General features: G+C 38.8%; 1 protein-coding gene across 2 annotated transcripts in view; it reads right to left on the bottom strand.

Moving 5' to 3' along the window:
- The window catches only part of LOC126273074 (uncharacterized), a 155,306-nt gene that overhangs the window by 49,416 nt on the left and 79,885 nt on the right, over positions 1 to 26,005 (bottom strand). The window contains exons 4-5 of one of the 2 annotated variants that reach the window (XM_049976497.1): positions 20,925 to 21,143; positions 5,002 to 5,208 (exon numbers count right to left, since the gene is read on the bottom strand). In XM_049976497.1, the coding sequence (XP_049832454.1) occupies positions 5,173 to 5,208; positions 20,925 to 21,143 (255 nt within the window). In that variant the 3' untranslated portion in view covers positions 5,002 to 5,172. Of the gene's footprint in view, positions 1 to 5,001; positions 5,209 to 20,924; positions 21,144 to 26,005 lie in introns of those variants that run through there. The other variant, XM_049976488.1, reaches the window with a different exon arrangement.

Below are 26,005 nucleotides of genomic sequence, written 5' to 3'. Positions count from 1 at the left end.
TGCAAGTTTTTATTTAAAGTTATCCCAAGAAATTTTACAGAATCATATGTGGTCAGTTCTTTACCTGAATATTCTATTGTGATATACATTCAGTAGTTTGTTTGGTCCTGAAGTGTATGATTTAGGTTTTTTCAAGATTTAATTTCATCCATCCATTAGTTTTATCCATTGTTCAAGTTCTTGCAGAGTCTGTTTCATGGTCCTTACTAATTTGTCAATGTTTTTGCAGCAGACTACAGCAGTTGAGTCATCTGTGTAAAGTACTGTATCTGTATTTACTTTGCTAGCCATGCCATTTATGTATTAGAAGAACAGAAGTGATCCTAATATCAAGCCCTGGGGCACGCCTGCTTGAATTTCTTCCCAGCTAGAGCAAGTTTTCTCTGCCTTTTGATGTATCACCACACTTGGTATCTGTTTTTGAGATAAGGTGAAAACCATGTTATAGATTTTCCATGGAAGCCATAGGTACCCAATTTTTGGAGCAGTAGCGTATGGTTTACTGTGTCAAATGCCTTTGAGAGGTCACAAAAAATACCACATACACTTTGTTTGTTGTCAAGGCATTTACATACTTTGGAGATTAGTTCATTTACAGCTTGTAAAGTGTTTCGTCCCTTCCTAAACCCATATTGGTTATTGAGAATAATATTACCTTCCTTATTGTACTTTTCTAATTGATTAAATACTATTCATTCAACTATTTTAGAGAAAACTGGGAGTATAGACACTGGGTGGAAATTTACTAAATCATCTTGTTTTCCCTTTTTGTAGACTGGACAGACTTCGGCATATTTCAGTATGTCTGGAAAGCAGCCCTCATCAAATGATTGGTTTATCATTTTACAGTGTTGAGGTGCAATGCTATCAATTCCTGCCTTTATGATATTTGTTGGAATTTCATCCCATCTCACAGATTTAAGATTTTTTTAGGGATTGTATGATGTTAGCTACTTCATGACATTATACTGCAGTAAATTTAAACTCTCTTGATTCCTGCAGTAGTGCATCAGGTCTTATTTGTGGAATTAAGAAGTTATGAATTTTGTTTGTGGTTATGAGGTACTTATTAAATTTTTCACAGATGTGCCAAGTGTTAGTAACAGTATTCCCACCAATTTCTAGTTTGTAATTAAAATGTTTTGTTTCTTCAGTACCTGTTTCTTTCTTGACAACCTGCCATACTGCTTTTGATTTATTTGAGGCATTAGCTATATATCTACTGTTTGCCAATAGTTTTGCTTTTTTAACTACCCGATCAAATATTTTTTTGTATTTGATTTTGTACCTGATAAATTCAGCATCACGGTTAGTTTTTACTTTGTTATGCATTTCCCTCTTTCTAATACTAGACATCCTGATACCTTCCGTAATCCATGTCTTACTTTTATTGTATTTATGATTTGTTGATATGAGGGGAAAGCTTTCATTGAAAATGTTCTTGAATTCAGATATGGAAGTGTTGTAATTATTGTTTACTGAACACTGGTTGCTGAAGGTCCAATGGGTTTCCTTTAATTTCAAGGTAATTGTATTTATATTTGGCTGGCTGTAATTTCTGACCAATTTCACTGTGGGCCTATATGTTTTGTCTATGTATGGCAATGACATAAAAGTGCTCAGTGATCAGATATTCCTAAGTCTAATACATGTTTTAGTGTATTCCCATAATTTTTGCTGTTCACTATATTATCAATGCTTGTGGCACAAGTGGCTGTTACCTTGGTGTACTCAGTAAAATTTAGTGTTAAGCCGTTTGTAGCCAAAAAATCCTTCAGGGTGGTAACAAATCTGTTTTCATCTCTTATATCTATATTAAAATCAGAACAAATTACAATCTTTTTATATGGTTTCCTTATCTGCAACCTACTTAGCAGAGTTTCTCTAGAAATGCCCTAGTAGCCCAATATTCTGGGACATGATATATGCTTATGATTAGTAAACCGTATTCAGACAGCTCAATGCAACAGCTTTCGAATACCTGTTCCTCATTTAAACAATCGAATGTCATTTTGGTTTTGAAGTTTTGTGTTTGTTCAACTAATATACATGATACCCCATACCCCTTTTTTCTGCAAAAACTTGATGTTAACTTGTATCCTGAGAGTGAATTTAGTAGCTTGACATTCTCCCATTTAAGCCAATGTTCATTCAAACATATGACTTTTACAGACTTAATTTGCCCTAAGAGTATTTCTAAGTCATATAGTTTGTTCATTTCTCCCGACACACCACCTATGTTTAAGTGCATTATGAAGCTATTTTTACTGACTAAAGAATTTACAGTATCTATTAAACTGTCGACAGAGTTACTAATCTAGCATTTAGTTGAGTGTTTACTGATTCTTAACTTTAGACCTACTCCCTTGATTAAATTTGCTTCTTCAGTACAGTCTGGCGTGTCCCTATTCAGTGCCATGGCCATGGCTGGTCCTGAAGTTTGTTGCTGTTCTTGATCCATAATTTTATTGATCTTAAACCTAACACTCGTCTAAAAGAAAATTCATCACTTAGTACAATAACTACACTAAAAGTTTATTATTCACTCTACCCCTCAACTTTTATCAAAAATTATTGTTTTTCTCTCGCCTGACATAGAGTTCTAGCTGTATTGGTGAGTGAATGTGTAACCACACAGGACAGCACTGGTGACGGCAGCATCGGATGTTGGTTTCAGCATCATCATCAGCAAGCGGACGTGGAGTCAGCACCTGTGAGCAGCAGCTGCTGCGGTTGGCATCAGTGACTGGTTACTGCATCGGCATCGGCACAATGTATGTGTGTGAAGACTGCTTACTCTCCACACCCAATCTTCTTAGTCGAAAAATTGAGGTCTTTTCTCCAGTTTACTTTGCTATTACTTTCCCAAGTCTTTTACAGTGTTGCACTTACAACTTTCTTCCATTTGTTTGTTGGACTCAACACATTTTCTGGGAACAGTTCTCGTATCTTGTTAAGCCTGGTTGCTATAGCAACACCTAATATCTTCACCATATTCTAACGTTTTCCCGGAACAGAAAATAATATCTTCTTATTGCTGTAATTTATTGATGACGTATATGAACTTTAGTGTCAACATACTTGTTGATTAACTATGTACTAGAAATGCTATGCAGAACAAAATTCTCTTCTTAGACATATAAATATCTCTGTTGTCTCACTTGTATCTCAAGCTTTAGAAATAATTAAGTACATTGAGACATAAGAGTTGGTTTAAGAACCATATGAAAATATGAACATGTGTCTTGACTTCTCCAAGTCCAAGACACAAAAAAATTTAAAAGTCTCAAGCGAGTCCAATACATGAATGTGCATAGCAATCTATCTTCAACTGTTCAATAGTCTTTGTTACAATCACCACAGACACTAACACATCAAAGAATACAACATAATTATTCCTTGAGTTCTCCTCATGTCTTCTGTGGTGTTGGCAGCAAACACTTGTCATCATCAGTGACTCACCCCTCCTACAGTCTTCTAATAACAAAGTTCCAACCTGCATATAGAAACAGGTGGATCAGTAGAAACGTTCTCCCTCCCACAATATCGAGTGCTCGAGATGGTTACAGGCTGAGTGTTTGTAGGATTTACATAAAAATTCTTGAGTCACTGCACATGAGGCCTGTTCATTTGGAGAAATTTCTAGAAATGTGATTGTTGCAAGTTTGGTGTTGATGATTGAGGATGTTGAGTATATGAAACCTCTCCAGCTGTATCAAGATTTTCTGTGCTTGTCATATTTGAAGATATATTGGGCACAAAACACAAAAGTAAACATACCTACCTAGATTATCACCACACACAAATTCAAATTCAGAACTATCCCACCTGTCAACAGTCACATGACAGAAGAAAGTAGGAAAAATAATTCATGAGGAAAAGTAATTTAAAATTAAAAAAAAAAGTACTTGTCTCAGATTGGTCCAATGATGATTAGCCACGCCACACTTCCTGCCTCATCCCAACTATTGTCCAATAAACAATTGTTCCACATCACAATTAGACTCTAAAATGTAGTGCAAAAATTAGCACATAGGAGCGCTTTAAGTGCCACTGATGCTGAGTGGAAAAATATATTGTATCTCAAATTCTGAGTATACTGTAGTTGTAGAGTAGTAATAGTCAGTTCTCAATCATACCACTGGAGCAACTTAATAGGTTTGGGTTTCCACCATTCACAATCACAGTTAATGAAAGTTGGCATATTAAGTAAATTACTCCATATGATTAGATACTCAGCTTTGATTACCTCAGGGGTTGTTGCTTCACAAAGTCCTCAATACTTGCATCTCTGTAGTACATATTTTGAAATAAAACACAGATTATAACACATTTCTTGTCATATAATTTGACAGATTACCAATGACATTGGCCATCTAACAGCCTCCGAAAACACAAACAGCTTCTGAAAGATAATAATGCAGACTATCTTCATAACTTGTGTGTCACTTCCTTTTTTAGAAAACAAAACAATCAAATGCATTATTGAATGCAAGATTTGCAAAATAACAATTAAAAGTCATGAGATGATTTTAGTTACTTGCATCAGAAAATGAGCCACATATTGCCCTACATGTTCTGATATTTAATTTCTAAAAGTGTATTTAATTTCATTTATAATTTCCATGAATTTACAGTACAACAATGTAACTTACATTTTAGTTAATTATAAACAAATTACCTCGAATAAGATATTACTACTTACTCTCAAGTAGAGCTATCATTTTAATGATCATAATGAATGGACATCATAGCTTTTCAGAAATAAGTGAGAAGTAAATTTTCCAGAATACGTGGTGCAAAATGAGTGCACATCTCACATCACAAAATTTCTAATTTGGATGATTAACAAACTGCTTATTCCCTTTAGCTGCTAACATAAATTGTGTATTATCTTAATGCAAAATTTAATCTGAGATAATAAACTCAATTGTACTAGTTTTTTAAATGGCTTTTTATTACTGGAACTGGGTATAGGCATAACAATATAAAGTCCAGAAAGTTAAAAATTTGACTAAAATTTAGGTCTTCTGAGGGAGTTCACATGAGGAGGAGATTTCAGATACGGGTGGGAAGATATTCGCATTTCAGTATTCATATATTCAATTTCTATCAGTATGCAGTTCATCCTTTATCAATTGTTTTATGAGTTGTAAGAGAGTGCACATGTTCTTACTGTGGCTGTTGTTCTGACTTACCTTTTTTCACCTGGAAAGAAAAATGTTGTCGTAGGTGGGGTATATTCATATCTCTGATACTATATTTAAAGCTTAGTTTATATTTCTTCATTCCTCATAAAGCTATCCCCGTTCATGAAGAGTGCAAATACCTACTTCTAAAAATGTAAATAAATGTACATAGTATCATAGTGTGTTGCTAGTTTTCTGTAGATAGTCCTTTGTATATATATTCCTTATCTTAGTTCTTCCTGATTTCTTAGTTGTAGTTTAGTTCTATAGTGTATATGTTTTATTTCCTTAGTAGTCAATTCATATTATAAAGTTTTTTCGAAGTGTATATTGCTCGTCACACCCCACTTCACTACTTTCATGCACTACATCTCAATCACACACATACTGTGTGTTTAAACAGTACAGTGTCAAATTATATAATTTCTTATGCTCAATGCGGGCAATCTTTTCTGTGTTTGTCTGGCTCTTAAACATACAATGAAAATCATACATAACTAAACCTTACATCATAATAAGACCACACATATGAAACAGGCTAAATGAAATCTTTCCTTAAAACTGAACTTCAATCATAATAAGTATATTCATGTGGACAGTATGTCTTCTCTTATACACACTTATGAACATTGCTCCTAGCTATGCTGATCAGTGTCAAATTCTGTTTAGTGCACATATTCATGTATATCTTTGTGTGAGTAGAGCCCCATTTTTCTATATCACTGCTTAAGTCTACTAACTTACAGGCTGCTACTGGGTAAGGAATTTTTGATATAACAAATTGCCCTGTGTACAGCAGGTACCAGTTGCATTTCAACTTACCATACTTTGTTGATTTTGGATGAGTTGTGAGGAGTACTTGAAGCATCAGAATGTGTCCTCATTTTGGTAATTGATAAAGTCCTCAGTTTTGTAATTGATAAAACAGACCCTGTGAAATTATATTCAGGATGGCTCCAGTATTCAGTACTATGGATACCCTCAAACCAAGTATTTGTGCATTGATTCCTGCCTGTACTGTGCCTTCATTTTCATCTACACAATTGGTAATATCTTCCTACATATGTCATCTTCAATATCAACATACCTAAGAAAACAGCTTTTAGTTAGTTCCATGTCCCATCCCTTTACTGGTCATTGAACAGAGGCCTATTGAGACCAGTTCAAGTTTTCCAAATTACCTTGAGCACTGACCTTTAGGGGCAACCTCAACTATGTGCACTTTATGCATCTGGTTTTGCTAGTTAGTACCCTGCACAGCTCTTGACTTGAAATTTCATTGTCACTGGCTGCTATTCAAAAAGTAATTTTGATTGTAATGATTATAGTCAGGCGACAGCAGATTACTTTGCCACATGGCTGCATTCTGCCCTTGGCAGGTGCTGTTTGGGACATTGGCCCCTGTCAGTGGTGTATTATATGCTTGCTGACTATACTCTCTCTGGCCGTTAAATCCTGGCATTGAAATTCTGTCCTTGGTTATTTTTATATCCGCACTTGAATTTTTGTCCATTTCCACTACCAAAATGGTGGCTTTGGTATTGCAGCGAGGGGGATATTGCTGCCAACCATGTTTGTTGTTATTGCCATTCCCACTGTGTTGTCCATTAGTTAATGTTGGGTCTGCCTGTATGTTCTTCCTTTGTGGTTGTGCAGGTCCCTCTTCATAGATAACATCAATGGAATCAAGAACAGAGAAGAAATTCTCTTTCTTGTCCTCAGGAATGGTGATTAATTTCTCATGTATGTTAGCCGGTTGTCAGCTTTTCAAAATTTTTAGGACATTTACACCTGATTTCAGATGTGTTCAGTAATTTGTTTTATTTAGATACTTCTCGTAGTATCTTCTGAACCATTCACTTTTACAGCTGAATGGCGCTGTATTAAGCACTTCGTGTCTCACTCGATCTTATACTGCAATGGTCCAGAACTTGTCTAGGAATACCCTTTCAAACTGTTCATAGATGTGTCATTTTTCTGCTATGCCAGTGGTCCACAGCAAGACATCACCCTGTATATAACTTACCACAAAGTATATCTTCTGTGCTTCAGTCCACTTGGCACAACATTCTGGAAGCTTCTCATGGACATGACTGAGTTTGTTCACTTACCTTCGGAAGAAAAAATTGGAAACTGCCTGTGTTGTAACAAGCCTTCATCTATGAGCAAATTAGAAAGGCATGCAGAACTGTCCACTGACAGCATGGCATTGTTTTTATGTAACTGATTGTATTCCAAATACCTCTGTGTAACAGAGACATAAATTGGCAGAGTCTGATGCATGTTATATTTGTGATCTATTTCACATGACAGGTTAGAGTTTAAGACTGATACATGCTCAGATTATCTCTCCTGTCTGTTGAGACCTGATAGTTTGGGGTTGAATGTTTCTTTTCCTTTTCGGTCTTACTAATAATGTTATTTGCCAATTTTACCCCGCTGCTTTCAACTGCTGATTTATTTCAGTTCTGTCTTCTGTACCTTCATCACTTCCGCAATCATATCTACATAACTCTTGCATCCCTAGAGTACCTTCTGGTCTCTCATACTAGTTTCAGCTCTATCCTTTATTTCCTTAATTGTTCAAGTAACTCTTTTTGTGTATCTCTCTGCTGATGTGTAAAATTGTTAAATTTTGCATTGGTACTTTGTATGAGTATTTGTTTTTGTTCTTCCTTAAACTTATTCTTGAAATTATTGAAGCTTTGTTTAAATAACTGGTGTAAGATCTGCATCATGTTCAGGGTTTCCAGTGTGTACAATGCATGCTGTCCAATCATGTTACCATTAGGTGTAAGTGCGGCAAGCAAAAGAATGATTTAGTAAGTCTGTGCCATTGTGTATTACATTTTCACTAGGAGAAAAAATAATTCCTGGGGAAAATTTTGACCCTGTCTCACCTAGAATGGTAATGTTACTATCACCTATGCCCATGTTAACTGAAAAATGTAATTGGTTGTAATCACTGTGACCAACATTTTCAGTATCAGTTTTATTTTTGGCCATCCCATGTCAATGACATCTTGTGCCTGGCTATCCAGCAATTGACTGGCAACAATGTGCCCATCTTGTGTATTTATTTTTTGATAATTTTACAAAATGACAAAATGAATGAATATTTTAGAAAATGAAATATCTGTTTGTAATAATGAAACCTATTGAGTGATGCCTCACTAACATGTATCAGGATACATTGTCAGTATAGCTCAATTGTATGCATATATTTCTCTCCCTAAAATTAATTTTCCACCCAAATGTCTTTGTATTTTATGAGGATACTTCAGTTTGGGAATTGGATTAGGAAAGGTGCTATGACCACTATTGTCAGAGATGGTACATGCACAGTAATGCACACAATGTATTGTGAATTTTCCTATATTTTCATTGACTTTTTGCTCCTTCCAGGATCAATTTTCAATTGATTATGTTTAATCTTTTGTCCATTGTGTGAATTCCATCCTCATTGCAATAATGTATTATCCCATTCATAAACAGAGAAAGACAACTATTGGTGTAATAGAAAATTTACAAAATTATATAATTATTTTAAATTATTGCAAATAACTCTCATGATGGTATAGTTCATCAAATATAGTGGTTAGGGTGAGAGACAATGTGAATTGTTCAGAGGTGATGTAGTTATGCTAATGCACGTTTAGTCACACCAGAAATTGTAAGTCCAGAAATGCACACAGGTATGGATGCATCCATTTTAAGAAACATTGTGGCAATTCTGGAACACTGACTGAAGATTAATTCCTCTGAGTTATTGTGTACAGCTCATTATTTACCTCATACCCCCATGATGTACAACAAAGCCAGTGAGAATGTGTCAGTTATTCTCTCTTCCTGTTGACTTCTTCTCCAAAAAGGCCCATTTAAAAATGCAGGTCCTTCTCACTTCGGGGTGAGAGGGGAGAGTACATGAATCTTTATCACATCAGCTCAAAAGACCAACAGACAGTGATATCAGTGAAAAAATATAACTTTCAGTTTTCTATCAGTTTATTCAGATATAACCATACTTCCCTTCAATAGCTTTGTCACACAGAAACAGTGCAAATAAGAATCATTACCAATATTTATTTATTTATCTGTGTAGACCATTTAAAGAACCTACATAGTATCACTTGGACTTAACTCAAAATGTCAATTTTGGACTTACAGAACCTCTGCACTGCACGATCATATATGGTATAGCCTTTGTCAAAATTGTTCTCCAACAGTCTATTCAAAAGTGTCCTGTTGCCTAGCTCATGTGACCATTTCATTGCACATTGTCTCATCCTAAGTATACAACCAGCCCAAGGATTACAAACAACAAATAGTTTTATGTGATCCTTATCTCACCTAGTTTTCACATACACTTAAATATGAATTAATTCCCAGAAATGGCACATACCTTTATCAACTGTGACGTGTCAGTAGGAATCAAATGAAGAGGAGTATACAATTCAAATCATGGACGAATTTTGTAAAGAGGGTCATGGTTAGATTGGTTATGATAAATTTATTCCTCATGGCTATTTAAATGAAACTTTGACATAATTACTTTGAAACTCTGCAAGAAGGGATTATGTCCAATTGATGTTTTAGATCAAGAGCCAGTAATTTTTCGATTCTTCAAAGGAATATATGTTTACTTTTACTGCAAGCATGGGGAAAAAGACTGTAATAATTATCAACTTTTTTTACTAATGATTAAAAAGTAATCTTGGTTTTTTGCTTTTATTATTTATATTTTATAAAAACTGAAAAATCATCCATTGAACTAGTAATTAAGTCAAATTAAGTCAAAAAAGGCAGTCACACTGGTAATTTCCTAAAAAGAGCTTACAGAAGGAGCATTGCCAACTCCATGTAATGCAACTATTTTATGTACTGCCTTGAGTCTTTTTAGGCAGTAATGGCAATGAAGTTGATAGCACTCTTTTTCATTTATTAATATCTATATCAGCTGATAGGAAAATCAGTCTCATCTTTAGTAGACTATCACATGTCTCTCTTTGTCTATTACCTATTACTACAGAGCCTATGTCCACAATTTGTTACATTGAACTACTGTACCAGAAATAGCTGAATCTCTTATTATTGGTAAATTATATAAGACCATTGGCTTACAGTTGAAAATTTCCAGATCAAATCATGTGTGATGTACACACTATTAGAACAGTGCTAACTGTACAGCTGTAGATCTGATGCCCAGCTGCCAAAATAAAATTTTTCTTTACCCTCTGGAAGTCTCATGTTGTCAAGTAGCTCTGTGTCATAGCAGAAAGGTAAAGGAAGGAATTAAATGAGAACTCTTCTTCCATGTCCCTTCCAAATGTAACATTTTTCAACACAGGTCATGCACAAGACCCAAGGAACCACAAACTGTGATTCTATGACAGCATAATTACATAAAGAGAAATTTATTGTGACAGGATGCATAAAAATGACATGGAAATTCAAGACAAGTTGTGTGACTCTGTGCTAAGTAAAGCAAACAGCACCAACTTTTCTGCTGTACAAGGTTTGTAAGACATAATGGCATGACTCTATGGTCTCAGCAGCAGTCGAGTTACATCATGACAAAAGCTTTGTGCAGTTACATATAAACAGTTGTGCTTGCTGACTTTTTTTAAGTCTGAAAATTAGCTGTAGCCTTTTGAGTAGCCTTTAAGTAGCTGTAGCCTTTAAGTACATCACAGCATCATGAGAAAATTTGCTAAGTCCAGTTATTATGCCTTAGATTATTTCCTAATGCCAACAGAACAGCAATTACCAAGGATCTCAGAACCAGGAGTGAAAGTTTGCATTATATGTCATCAATTATGCTTTCAAAATTATTTAATTTCTTTTACAAGTATACAGAACAACAATATAGAGCTGTTTTAATAAGAGTAAACAATGATAAATATATCTTATTTCAGATAAATAAATTGAAACAAGTGAAGTCAAAAATGATGAGGGCAATTTATTTTGTATTGCAGGAATGGGCATATATTTCAAAGATTTCTGTACTTTTATGGATATTAATTATAATTATTTATAAATGATCTGACATTTATATAATATTTGTACTAACATAGGATTACATTGATATATAGCTTTATTGAAAACTATAAAACTTGGGGCAGCAAAACCAAAACAGTTTGGATTTTATCTATTCTGTTGATATGAAACTTTCTGTTGACTTATAACTTACTGAAATAATAGGAAGATCATCTATCCAGTCAGAAAAAAGAGGTTTTTGTCAAAGTTTATGGAATGCAAAATAAACCACATAGTGTACAGGAGTGTGTGCACTGTTGTGGACGCTGCTGACACACAAATACTGTGGGACTTGAACCTATATCACATATCATTGGCAAAAGGCTTAAATAATCTAGAATCAAATGCATCTGGGCATAATCCAACAAAAACTTTTAATCTGTTGGGAGTTTCTATTAAGAAATATAATAGTACTAATGATTCTGAAAGCTCTCAGAACTGAGTGATGGCCATTTTGTTATACTTCTGTAGAACTAGAAATAATACTGTCATACTACTGCAGTTCTTACCAACATTGGTGGGTATGAAACATAATTAGTACACATATGACTGGTATAGAAGATTATTTATTATTGAGCATAAGAGTGTACACAAAATGCAGCTGGCATGGTACAAGACATAGAGCAGACTGTGAAGCCAGAGAGAGGGCCCAACCTGCTGCTGTTGGGAACCAGAGAGATATTTTTCCCTTGTGGCAGTGGTGTTATTAATTGACTCTTCAACTAGCCTGCCTACCTCTCCATGGGGCAGGGCATGAGAAGAAGTGAGGAGCACAAGGTGTCTTTGTGCTGGAAAATATGATGATGATGACGACAACGACATTTGGTTTGTGGGGCATTCAACTGCGTGGTCATCAGCGCCCGTATGAAGTCCCAATTTTTACTCAGTCCAATCTAGCCACTGTCATGAATGATTATGATGATGATGCAATGATGAGGACAACACCCAGTCCCTGGGCAGAGAAAATCCCCAGCCTAGCCAGGAATTGAACCCGGGACTTTGTGATCCAGAGGCAGCAAAAGCTGCAGACTGTGCTGGTGAGTTGCTTGTGGCAGTGTGCATTGTGGTGGGCACACAGCAGGAAATGAGTAATGCATTTCAGCTTGTGACATATGCTAGGCAGAAATAAGCTGTAGCCAGCAGATGACATTAAAATGGTAATCAGGCAGGTGTTGGGGTACATGACAAGGTCATCAAAAGTGAGACATACTAGTGTCAGTCACTGTCAGGGACAAGACCATGGAAGATGGGGTGCAGCTGGAACATCAGCAATCTGATCTGAAGCAGGTGGTGGAAGGGGTATAGTCCTTGGTACCATGATGTTCAGGATTACATTCCTGGGGTGGTGCAACATGACTGGCCACATGATGTTGTATGGCAGCGGGATGGTGCAAGAAAACTGGCATGTGAGAAATCAGCTAACCAACTGATGTTCATTGTGACAGGCATTGATGACGAGATGGTCACTCACTAAATTGAAGGAGACGTCCTTCAGGAGGAGACCGTATATATCAAAGTTGAGCTTTCAAGCATAAAGTAGGTTTGGCAGTAAAGGAGGCACATCAGGCATAAATTCAGCACCATCGTTGTCTTCTATAGTCCATGTAGGCTTTAATCTGTTGACAGAAATGGTGAAGCATTTACCATGAATGATAATATCAAACGTGTTTGTGAGGCAAGGATTGTGGAGCAAGAGGGGAAATGCGCAGGCAGGCTATATGATGGCACATACAAGCCACTAGTACTGGGATCTCAGATTAGCTTGGGATGGGGAGAGGAGACTTCTGACAAAACTGGCAGAGAGGTATGAAGGTTCACCATAGAGGAGCTCTGCAAGAGAGGTGGAAAGTTCCTCTTTGTAAGTTGCATGTATCCACAGCAACACCCATGGAAGGGCCTCAGGCCATGATTTATCATGATATATCAAAGCAGACTGATGGTCTGATGCCATCATTCAACTAATCCATTGCTCTGGGGATGGGATGCTGTGTTGTGGTAGCTGTGGGTTCCACATATGTTACACAGTTCTGTGAATAATGAATACTCAAATTTACCTTCCTGATTGCCGGGCAACCAAATTGGGAGATCCTGTTATCAATTAATATTCTGGCAACTGCTTCTGTGTGATGTCTCCGATGGGCATGACTTCCACCCATCAATAACTCTGTCTGTGATGGAGTGCATATATTGGAATCCCTCTAACTCCAGGAGGGGCCTGATGAGGTCTACGTGGATGTGTTGGAAGTTACCATGGGAAATCCCCAGTCTGCCTATTAGAGGCTGGACATGGCACCCAATTTTACTCCTTTTGCAGGCTGCACATTCATATGCCCAGGACTTACAATCTTAATTTTCCTTCAGCCAGGTGAACCCGTCAGTTACAAGTTTGACTGATGGCCATATTCCAGGGTTTGAAAGACACTGAAGGTGGTCAAACATGTTTTTCTGGAAAGACTGACTGGGCAGATTCTGTTCTGGGAAACATCACACAGCACATGTTTACTAGAGGCCAGAAAGCAGAGTTGTTTGAAGCATAGTACATTTTTGGGTCATGGAGTAGGTAGGTAATCTGCTGGTTATGGGATTGCAATGACCGTGAGTTGGTCATAGTCTATGTGTGATGTGGTCATGGATATTCTAGACAGGTAGTCAGATTAACATTTTCTACATACGTAAGATTTCTAACATCAATAGTAAATTGGGTGATACACACTCCTGGAAATTGAAATAAGAACACCGTGAATTCATTGTCCCAGGAAGGGGAAACTTTACTGACACATTCCTGGGGTCAGATACATCACATGATCATGCTGACAGAACGACAGGCACATAGACACAGGCAACAGAGCATGCACAATGTCGGCACTAGTACAGTGTATATCCACCTTTCGCAGCAATGCCGGCTGCTATTCTCCCATGGAGACGATCGTAGAGATGCTGGATGTAGTCCTGTGGAATGGCTTGCCATGCCATTTCCACCTGGCGCCTCAGTTGGACCAGCGTTCGTGCTGGACGTGCAGACCACGTGAGACGACGTTTCATCCAGTCCCAAACATGCTCAATGGGCGACAGATCCAGAGATCTTGCTGGCCAGGGTAGTTGACTTACACCTTCTAGAGCACGTTGGGTGGCACGGGATACATGCGGACGTGCATTGTCCTGTTGGAACAGCAAGTTCCCTTGCCGGTCTAGGAATGGTAGAACGATGGGTTCGGTGATGGTTTGGATGTACTGTGCACTATTCAGTGTCCCCTCGATGATCACCAGAGGTGTACGGCCAGTGTAGGAGATTGCTCCCCACACCATGATGCCGGGTGTTGGCCCTGTGTGCCTCGGTCGTATGCAGTCCTGATTGTGGCGCTCACCTGCACAGCGCCAAACACGCATACGACCATCATTGGCACCAAGGCAGAAGCTGCGCAGCTAGCACCATTCGATGGCAAACACCACGGTTCCTGGTGTGTCCGCTGTGCCGTGCGTGTGATCATTGCTTGTACAGCCCTCTCGCAGTGTCCGGAGCAAGTATGGTGGGTCTGACACACCGGTGTCAATGTGTTCTTTTTTCCATTTCCAGGAGTGGTGTTGAAGTGACAGAAACAGTGGGGGACAGAATCAGTAGAATGTTTTCTTTTTTTTTTTTTTTTAATGGTATATGAGAAGAGGCAGTGATCTGTGTAGATTGTGAGGGGCAGTCTTCGGCATCATCCTGAAAGTAATGCAGGTCTTCGTACACTGTGACCAGTTCACAGTCAAAGGGGGACTATTTTAATTTGTAATTAGACACTTTCTGTGTGAAGAAGTGCAGAGATGAGTAACACCACCAAATTCCTGTTGTAGAATGAACCCAATAATGAAGTCACTAGCATCCATGTTGATTGATAGGTGATCTTTAGAAGAAGGTAGTGTTTGAGTAGTTGCCTTAGCAATGTCATTTTTGATATTGTTGAATACTTGTTTCACAGAGTCCACTGAGGCTGGTAGAAGAGTGGCAGCGGAATTGAAGAGATAACACTGGTAGAAGCTTATCATCCTTAATAAATGGCATAATTCATGATTTACAGTAACAGTCTGATTTGGTCTTTTTTTTTTTTTTTTTTTTTTTTTTTTTTTTTTTTTTTTTTTTTTTTTTAGTGGGACAGGTAACATTGGTGTCAATTGGGTGGGTGATGAAAATTGCATCATACTGTTGCAACTGATGCTTGACGTCATTTATGATCACTCTGTTCTGTGTTAGCATGTTGAGAACTAGTTTGTGGTGATGCTGATGCTCTTCTCATATGGTGGAAGAAAATATTATATCATTCAGATATGCATAATAGAAGGGTAGTTTAAACAGGATACTTTCAATAAAACACTATCTAGTTTGTGCTGCATTTTTAACCCATAAGACAAAATAGAAATTCAGAAAGATCAGTTGGCATAATAATAGAAATCTTTGAAATTTCATTCTCACTTTTAACAATTTGTAAGTATGCTTTCTTGCAGTCTACCATACTGAAGATCAATGCACCTGAGAGAGAGTGTGTAAAATCTTTTGTATTGGGAATCGTGTAACTGTCTATGCCGCATGAGTTTCAAACTTGTAATCACAGCACAAATACTAAGGAGCATGTATCTTTAGGACAAGTTTAAAGTGTGACACACAAGCACAATCAGATGGGCAGACAATCCTTGTTTTTAATAGTTCATCCAAGTGGCCTTTGCTGCACATAAATTGTGTGGTTGTAGATCAGTGGTTCTCAACCTTTCTTAGATGATCATCCCTGAGTGCAGCCAGACATTAGCTAGTACCTCCCCTACTCCCCCCTTTCCAACTGTTCTCCCCTCCCCCACACTATCACCAACTTTAGTATAACTAGACTGTAGAATGAAAGTCTTTTCTTGGTCATTATTTTTGTCACATATATGAGTGTTGGAAAGTCACATGTTAAAATATTGAGTCTGGACTAACTGAATCTCATTGAGAAGGGTGAGGCAATGGGTGATATGGTAAGAGGGCTAACAGAGATTGATATGGTTCGTCTGCTGTCTGAGGGGAGTTTGTTATTGACCACGTCAATAATGTGTCAACCCCCTTCCCACCAAGCCAGCTCCAGTAGCAGTTGGTAGTATCATAATAAGTGTGCACCAAGAATGTGTTCTATGTCACTATGGAAGTGGGTCACTGGAATCCAGATCAATATCAATGTTGTAAACCGTGATTTTAGTGGCATTCATCACAAGAAGCTGAACATGTGATGTAACAGCAGAAGAGGGTGTCCTGGTTGTGGGCATGGGACTGGCTTGTGTATCAACAAGTAGGTAGTTTTGTGTTAGGTGGCCAAACACGTAGAGATGAGAGCCAGAAGTTTGAGACTGTGATGTTTGTTTGTCAAATGTGTTATGTACATGGAGTCATATTGACAGCTGAGAGCGGCCCAGTGTGCCTACTGCAGGCCACTGTTGGAGTTTGGGAACATACATGGTGGCTGACAGTTGTACGCTGCATTTCTGAACTGAGAATGTAACCAGCATTAGCGTGGGAGAATGGCTATGGTGGCGGGCAAGGCTGTGTTGCTGGGTGGGTGGGGCTGTCTTAGACACACCAAAGGTCATTGTTTATTGTGGCATCTGGCACTGATAGCTCAGGTGGAGACAGTTGAAATCAGTCAGCCTTGGCAGCATCATGATGGGTCGGGTGGTGAGGTTGTCATGTGTCAGTGCATTGTTAGCCAGATAACTGATGTTCCGTCAGAGGTGACTAATGATGTGTAGCTAATCTGAGCCATAGTTTCACACTGAGATGTTCATGTTCATGTGAAATCACCATGGGTTGCACCTGTGATATCAGTTTCATGATCCACAAGTCCACCAAGTCCAATCAGGCATGAGATTCATAGCTGTGAAGGAGTGCTGTCACCAATAACTCCCTCATAGATACCTTGTTTGAGCTGTTGCTCCAGTGTTCATGACAGGCACTATAGTAGCAGTGACTTGGCCATTTCATACTTGTTTGCTGTGAATAGAGTGAAAAATAAGTGACTCATCAAATCTGTTTGTTCATTAATCTGTCTCAGGAGAGTGATTAATTTAGCATTGTCATCTACACTCCTTGAAATGGAAAAAAGAACACATTGACACCGGTGTGTCAGACCCACCATACTTGCTCCGGACACTGCGAGAGGGCTGTACAAGCAATGATCACACGCACGGCACAGCGGACACACCAGGAACCGCGGTGTTGGGCGTCGAATGGCGCTAGCTGCGCAGCATTTGTGCACCGCCGCCGTCAGTGTCAACCAGTTTGCCGTGGCATACGGAGCTCCATCGCAGTCTTTAACACTGGTAGCATGCCGCGACAGCGTGGACGTGAACCGTATGTGCAGTTGACGGACTTTGAGCGAGGGCGTATAGTGGGCATGCAGGAGGCCGGGTGGACATACCGCCGAATTGCTCAACACGTGGGGCGCGAGGTCTCCACAGTACATCGATGTTGTCGCCAGTGGTCGGCGGAAGGTGCACGTGCCCATCGACCTGGGACCTGACCGCAGCGATGCACGGATGCACGCCAAGACCGTAGGATCCTACGCAGTGCCGTAGGGGACCGCACCACCACTTCCCAGCAAATTAGGGACACTGTTGCTCCTGGGGTATCGGCGAGGACCATTCGCAACCGTCTCCATGAAGCTGGGCTACGGTCCCGCACACCGTTAGGCCGTCTTCCACTCACTCCCCAACATTGTGCAGCCCGCCTCCAGTGGTGTCGCGACAGGCGTGAATGGAGGGACGAATGGAGACGTGTCGTCTTCAGCAATGAGAGTCGCTTCTGCCTTGGTGCCAATGATGGTCGTATGCGTGTTTGGCGCCGTGCAGGTGAGCGCCACGTTCAGGACTGCATACGACCGAGGCACACAGGGCCAACACCCGGCATCATGGTGTGGGGAGCGATCTCCTACACTGGCCGTACACCTCTGGTGATCATCGAGGGGACACTGAATAGTGCACGGTACATCCAAACCGTCATCGAACGCATCGTTCTACCATTCCTAGACCAGCAAGGGAACTTGCTGTTCCAACAGGACAATGCACGTCTGCATGTATCCTGTGCCACCCAACGTGCTCTAGAAGGTGTAAGTCAACTACCCTGGCCAGCAAGATCTCCGAATCTGTCCCCCAATGAGCATGTTTGGGACTGGATGAAGCGTCGTCTCACGTGGTCTGCACGTCCAGCACGAACGCTGGTCCAACTGAGGCACCAGGTGGAAATGGCATGGCAAGCCGTTCCACAGGACTACATCCAGCATCTCTACGATCGTCTCCATGGGAGAATAGCAGCCTGCATTGCTGCAAAAGATGGATATACACTGTACTAGTGCCGACATTGTGCATGCTCTGTTGCCTGTGTCTATGTGCCTGTGGTTCTGTCAGTGTGATCATGTGATGTATCTGACCCCAGGAATGTGTCAATAAAGTTTCCCATTCCTAGGACAATGAATTCACGGTGTTCTTATTTCAATTTCCAGGAGTGTATTATTCCATGTGTGGCCATGATGTACTCATTGATAGCAAACTACATGGTGGATTGATTGGTGTGAAACAGTGGAAGCCTGAATGTTGAATGAAATATTGATGTGTATGGTTCAAATGGCTCTGAGCACTATGAGACTTAACTTCTGAGGTCATCAGATGCTGTGATATGCAAATGATTAGCTTTTCAGAGCATTCACACAAGGTTGGCGCCATTGGCGACACCTACAACGCGCTGACATGAGGAAAGTTTCCAACCAATTTCTCATACACAAACAGCAGTTGAACGGCATTGCCTGGTGAAACGTTGTTGTGATACCTCGTGTAAGGAGGATCGCGATTGCAGTTTATCATATCGCGACATTGTTGCTCGCGTTGTTCGAGATTCAATGACTGTTGGCTGGATATGGAATCGGTGGGTTCAGGAGGGTAATACAGAATGCTGTGCTGGATCCCAATGGCCTCGTATCACTAGCAGTCGAGATGACAGGCATCTTATCTGTGTGGCTGTAACAGATGAAAAAATGGCTCTGACCACTATGGAACTTAACTTCTGAGGTCATCAGTCCCCTAGAACATAGAACTACTTAAACCTAACTAACCTAAGGGCATCACACACATCCATGCTTGAGGAAGGATTTGAAACTGCGACTGTAGTGATCACGCCGTTCCAGACTGTAATGCCTAGAACCACTCGGCCACACCGGCCAGCTATTGATGTGTAGTCCCAAAGTTGTGGGCGCATTGTAGGCCAGAGTGAAAGAGTAGTAAGCATATCAAAACCTGGTGCAATAGGTGCAGCAGCAGTATCATTAGCTAAATGTTCACTTGACTATATCAGCTGCTGTGATGCAAGGTGCAGAATTGTAGACACGTGACATGGGTGGCCGTGACATACATGGCCAAGAAAAATGAATCAGAATGTTGCACAGTCTGTTGCATGGAAAATGATGGAGAAGGTGTGGGTGTGGGTGTGATAGGAACACCATGTCACATTGGTGAAAACATCTGTCTGATACCATTGTTCAGGTGGTAGTGCAGACACATGCAACATGGTATGTGTGACATACTACAGGGGGAAAAATGAATCGAAGTGTGAGGGGCGGGTAACACTGAATATGTCAGGGGTGCAGTAGATAAACTGTACACACTGGATGAAATGTATGTTTGATGCCATTGTTCAGATAGGAAGTCAAGATTGTTCTCTGATACCAAATGGCATTGTTGCAGCATATCCTCAATTTTAAGCACAGTTTGATGAGAGGCACTCAGTAGCATGGTGTTGTAGCAGAGCACGTAACATGAAGTAGCAGGAAACTCACTGATTATTCATGGTAATTGAGGGAGTTACTATGTAGTTACCAGAATGGTTGTACAGCAAGAAAATGCAGCCAGAGGTGATAGTTCTTAGGCACAGTGGTGGGTAAGAAACATAATTAATAAACATATTACTAGTATAGAAGATGGTTTATTGTTGAGTGTAATAGCATACACAATATTTGACAAGCATGTTACAAGCCATAGAGCAAACTATTAAAGCAAAGAAGACCTGCACAACACACTGCTGCCAGAAACCAAAGTGGTATGTTTTTTCTCACAGCAGCAGTGATATTACTTGAGACCCCACACTACGACACATTTCCATTTGATCAAATTCAAAAGAAAACTGCTGGAAATAATTCAAAACTAAGCAGCACCAAACATAGTTCGTAGAAAAGAATTTGTATGAGTAGCAGTAAAACGTTCTGAAGAATTCACATTTTAAGTAATACTAGAGTTGAAGTACTATAACTGTGACTGAGGATAAAATAAAAATGGTTAGTTTCATGATTTGTATTGCAGGATATGAGTGTTAATAAGTAACCTGGGCATAAAGCAAAAATTCAGAAAATACTGAGTAGCACAGTGTAGGACATGAGGCTCAATAAGGACTACAGTTTATATAAGATAAAAAAATGTCCAACTATTATTTAGAGGAAAAATACTCAAAAGTAATGAATGAGCTACATTAAAATTTTAACTGAGAAAGGAAAACAGGAAACAATTTAGATATTAAAAATAAATGGCAAATGCTTTTGAAAACTCAAACATCCCCTACATTCTTATTTAACTATATGCCAAGAATGATTATTAACCTGAAAAATGAATAAACATATGGTGATGATTAACTCTGAACATAATCTCTTGACTTACATTTTCCTGTGTAGTTAAAGTGTCTTCACTGTATTCCACTTCTATAAACATATCTGTATCTCCTGTGGTATTACAGAAAATATTGTGGAAGTATGGTTTATTTATAAATAAGCTCTGATTCTGTCTCACTGAAGCCAGGTAAAGTACCATTGAATGTTTCAAGAATCTTCTGTCAAATTTCATTTCAGACATGAGCTCTTTTGCTGGATCAGGTACATCCTGAAACATGTATAGTTGTGTAATGAATGTTTCACTTTGGGTAGCAAATCTAGGTTTTTGACATACACTTTCAGAAAACTGAAATAGTTGAAGATATTTAGTTTGCACTTTATTATTCTGATAATGAAGTTTAAGTACAATAGTTGTTTGCATTGTGTATTTCTTATTTACTAAATAATTTGCTGCTCAGTATTTCAGTGTAAATATATTATTTATATAATGTGTATAAATGTATATATTACTTAATGTTATTATTTAAATTATTTACCCAGTGCCTCTATGCAATTATTATTGCTATGTGTACAGGTGTTATAGTCATATAATTATTATTATTTAATTCTATTTTTGGAAGAAGTGGTAATAGAAGGTATAATATTAATAAAAGATAATAGAATAGTCAGAAAAGATAGAAATTGTCTCCAAAAAATTAAGATAGAAATACATAAACAATTTAACTGCCAGTGGTTGTCAATCCACAGAGTCTGCAAAGGGCATGAATTCTCCTTGGACCTTAATCTTTTAATCATATCCACATTTTATAAACCTTTTCTTGCCCTGTATCAAGGTCTATTGGATATACAGGTTTTGGGTGTGGTATATTCTGAACTTTAAAAGTTCCACTGTAATGCTGAAAAATTTGCTTGTTTCCATCTTTAAATCTGAGCTATGATGAAAGTCCCATACTAATACCAAATCATTTATTCAAAAGTTTGGTACAATAGCACTATCATTAAAAGTTCTGACTCTTTTTTGTGCCTGATGTAATCAAATTCTTTTGTACTTTTTCTTGCAACTTTTCAAAGTCATTCACCAGCAAATTTCGCCACTTTAGTAATTTTAACAAGGTCCCAGCTATAAAGGCATTATTCATTATTTTTACAGGAGCTATATGTGGTAATTTGTTAAGGAATACTGGAAATTTTGACACTATCTGTGCCCAGGTACTGTGCCTCATAGAATAGTTTGTTTTACACAGTTGTCCTACTTCCTTCATAACACATTCACAAAGTTTAGTTTATGGACTATGCTTGGGTACAGTTATGTGTCTTATCCCTTCTCAACCCAAGAATTCCTTAAAATTACAGTGAATAAACTACCGGCCATTATCAGTTAATAGACATCATGATCTAACCATATTTTGAAAATACTCTTAAAACAATGTACAAGGAACCCGATTCTTGTCATAAAAAATTATTCATGAACCTTTTTACAAATTTACTTCAGTCACCTTCAAAATCTCTCTATTACATGTGATGCACTTGTCAAGTCTCTTTTCCCACTGTCAGAAGCATGTTTGGCACTCTTCAGGTTTGATATTGTCCAGTGCTCCTTGCGAAGCTGTTTTTACCTCCACCACATCATCATAGCGCTCCCATTTTAGCCTTTTTTTCATTCATAGAAATAGGAAGAAGTTGCACGGGGCTAGGTCCGGCAAATACGGAGCATGGGGAACGACAGACCACTTCTGAGATGCCAAATAGTGGGTCAATTGTAAGGCCATGTGTGCTGCAGCATTGTCGTGATGCAGAAACCAGTCACTTGATCGCCAAAGTTCCGGACGTTTCCTCCTCACATCCTCTCGCAGACGCCTTAAGACATCCAAGTAAAAGTGCTGGTTAACAGTCTGGCCAGGCGGAACGAATTCCCAATTTACAATTCCACGAACATCAAAAATGACAATGATCATTGTATTCACATTTGACCTCACTTGCCTTGCTTTTTTTCATCTGGGAGAGTTGGGAGTCCTCCACTGGCTTGACGCTTGCGTGGTTTTGGGGTCATACCCATAACACCAACTCTCATCCCCTTTAATGACTTTGTTCAAGAAGTTTGGATCACGTGCAAACTCTGTTTTCAAGTCCTGACACACATTCATGCGAATGGATTTTTGCTCCTGTGTGAGAAGGTGTAGAACAAATTTAGCAGCAACACATCTCATGTGCAAATCCTCACTCAAAATCCACTGGCACAAGCTCCAACTGATTCCTGTCTCTGCTGAAATTTGGTTGATCGTTTGGTGATGATCTTCGTTGACCTTTTGGCGGACCTTTTCAATGCTCTCCTCATTTAGCGATATTGAAGGGCGTCCAGAACGAGCTTGGTCTTCAACACACATCTCACCACATTTAAAGCGCCCAAACCACTCGAAAATCTGTGTTCAGCTCATAGTGTCCTCCTGGAAAGATTCCTGAAGCATTTGGTATGCCTCCATTGCAGTTTTTTTAAGCAAGAAACAAAATTTCTCACACACTCTTTGTTCTTTAAAAGTTGCCATGACGACTTCGCAGAGGTAACCCGCCAACAGTCAGAGAAACACAATACCACACACGCACATTCAGCTCTACACTGATGCCATCTGCACAGCTGTTTCATGAAGGTCTCTACTAACACCATCCAGTGTGAAAATCCTGCACTACGTCTATGAGTGGCAGTGCCCTCGGAGGCCCCATCATATTATTGTATTGGTATTTGCTTGTTTAATGGGTTAAAGTTCAACATACTTTGACCACAATTTCACAGATATCAATATATAATTTACTGCTCCCCTGCCTGTGGGTAACTGGCAAATAAAGTTTGCTGCCGTTAAGTCCTGCTTAGTATTCTCAACAGCCTCCCATAGTCTCATTAATTCTTTTTATGTTCTTCAGCATCTTCCTTAGAAGAAGTGTTAGTATTAAGTGATTCTACTTTATGTTGTATGATAGAATTTACAAATTTGTGTAATCATTTCTCCAAATTAAATATCATTTCAGGTATGTTAATTATTTCTCAAAATTCTTTGCATTTTTGTAGAACAGTTACATGCTCATTCACTTCATAGATTTGCTCTTTAACCTGGTTGAACTCTCTAATGGAAACTGACCTACTTTATTAATTGTATCATCTAATTCTTTGAGCTGATCTTTTACTCCTCATGAACTATATGATATTGGTTATTGATCTCATTCTTCAACTCCTGAGACAATTGGGTCATGCAGTGTTAGTTAATTTAGCTTCAGTCTCTTGTTTGACATGGTCCTTTATTTCTAATTTTAGTTCTAACTTGACAGACAGCTTATTGCTTTCAGACTCTATTTTGCCACATTTTTCTTTATAATAGAATCCATTTCATCAGACACTTGTTGTAATAAACCTTTAAGCCATTTTGGAGCCTCTACTGACATTTTTTTAGTAATGATGGACAGACAACACAAATATTGTGTATTATGTACCCTCTATTATGCTAATGACAACAGCCTTGCCACACTGGTAACAGCGGTTCCTGTGAGATCACCGAAGTTAAGAGCTGCCGGGCTGGGCTAGCACTTGGATGGGTGACCTTCTGGTCTGCTGAGTGCTGCTGGAAAGTGGGGTGTGCTCAGCCTGTGTGAGCCAAACTGAGGAGCTCCTTGATTGAAAAGTAGTGGCTCTGGTCTCATAAATTGAGAGCAGTGTGCTGAGCACATGCCCCTTCATGTGATGCCTGTGGCCTGAGGATGACACAGTGGCCGGTCAGTACCATTGGGCCTTCAGGGTCTGTGCAGATGGCGTTTAGTCTAGTCTATTGTGCTAATAAAGGGTTACTGTACAGTTTTTTTAAATCTGATAACACTGAAACACTTTGTCACTGTCTTGATGAAAATATTTTTTAAAGTGGTTTTCTATATGTTCTAAACAGGTCACCCTTTCTGATAAACCACACTCTCTCATCATGCAGCCAATGCAACCATATGTATGAGGCAATGTACCATGATGATTTGCTCCACCCAGCACAGCTGATGTCTTGAACACAGTTATAGGTAGACTGTACTGTGTTGTACATCAGCACCCCCTGCAACATTGTTCAGCTACTACTGCATCACCACTGGTGTCAGAATTCGAAATCTTCTTCACTGAATCTGACAAAAAATCCTTCTCCGCTGAGAAACTTCCCTGTCATTGTTAAAAATTTTTTTATTCATGTTTCAACATTCTTTACTTGATAAATAAATTTAATTGAAGTTACTGAAGTACTTGTACCACAATTGTACAGGTATAGTTTGTCTTCAGGTATAGTGAATTGTTCCGATATTTTATTTCTTAATTGTCTTAATGGACTGTTACTGAGTTTAGACAATATAGTTATGTCTGTTCATTTTTAGTTGCTCCTTGTGTTTAATCCTTGTTGCTGTTAGCAAGGCCATAATTTAACACTCATTGACTTTCAAGGTTTTGTAAATTTATAGTACACTGTTTTCTTCCATTTCCTCTGCATCCTGTACACTGGGAGCAAAATGAAATGTTGTTCTTGTTGGTTTAGCATTTTAAGTAGCTGCTGGCTTGCTCTTTATAGTTGAAACTGAATCAGAACACTTCATGAGATCTGTCACACAATTTAATATCTGATGTATTTACCTTTTTCTTTCTTTCTCTTTAATTCAGTTCAATTCAGTCACCACAGTCGATTTTCTTGAAGCAGAGATCCTGCTAATGAGTGATTCTGAAATGCCGTGTGTAGTTGAGAAAAGGCTTAACTTCTTCACAATCCGCAGCAGTTACAGTTGCAAAAGAAGTTAACTTCTACTCATATCACAAAATAGCACTTCCACTACTTTGCTTTCACCAACATATATTTCCCGAAATTGGTGTACAGATCATTAGAGTGACTTGTGAAGTAGAATAAAACACAACTTTTGATACGACATAGGCCTTGAAGGCTCAACATGACATTCAAGATTACAATACATTTTATTTGTCACAAAATCCTCTTGTCTTTTTTTTTCATTCTTGGACAGTGTCATTACTCCTTGACAGTCAAGCTACTCCCAAGCTGTGATTCCAAAATGTAGAAGTCCCTACCCACAGCAAGTGAAGCCATTTATTTGTCATCACACCTTGTCGTT

The sequence above is a fragment of the Schistocerca gregaria genome, chromosome 1, assembly GCF_023897955.1.
Source record: "Schistocerca gregaria isolate iqSchGreg1 chromosome 1, iqSchGreg1.2, whole genome shotgun sequence".
In the NCBI taxonomy this organism is placed as follows: Eukaryota; Metazoa; Arthropoda; class Insecta; order Orthoptera; family Acrididae; genus Schistocerca; species Schistocerca gregaria.
The sequence above is the reverse complement of the archived record's forward strand: the minus strand, read 5'-3'. Positions and strand labels throughout refer to the sequence as shown.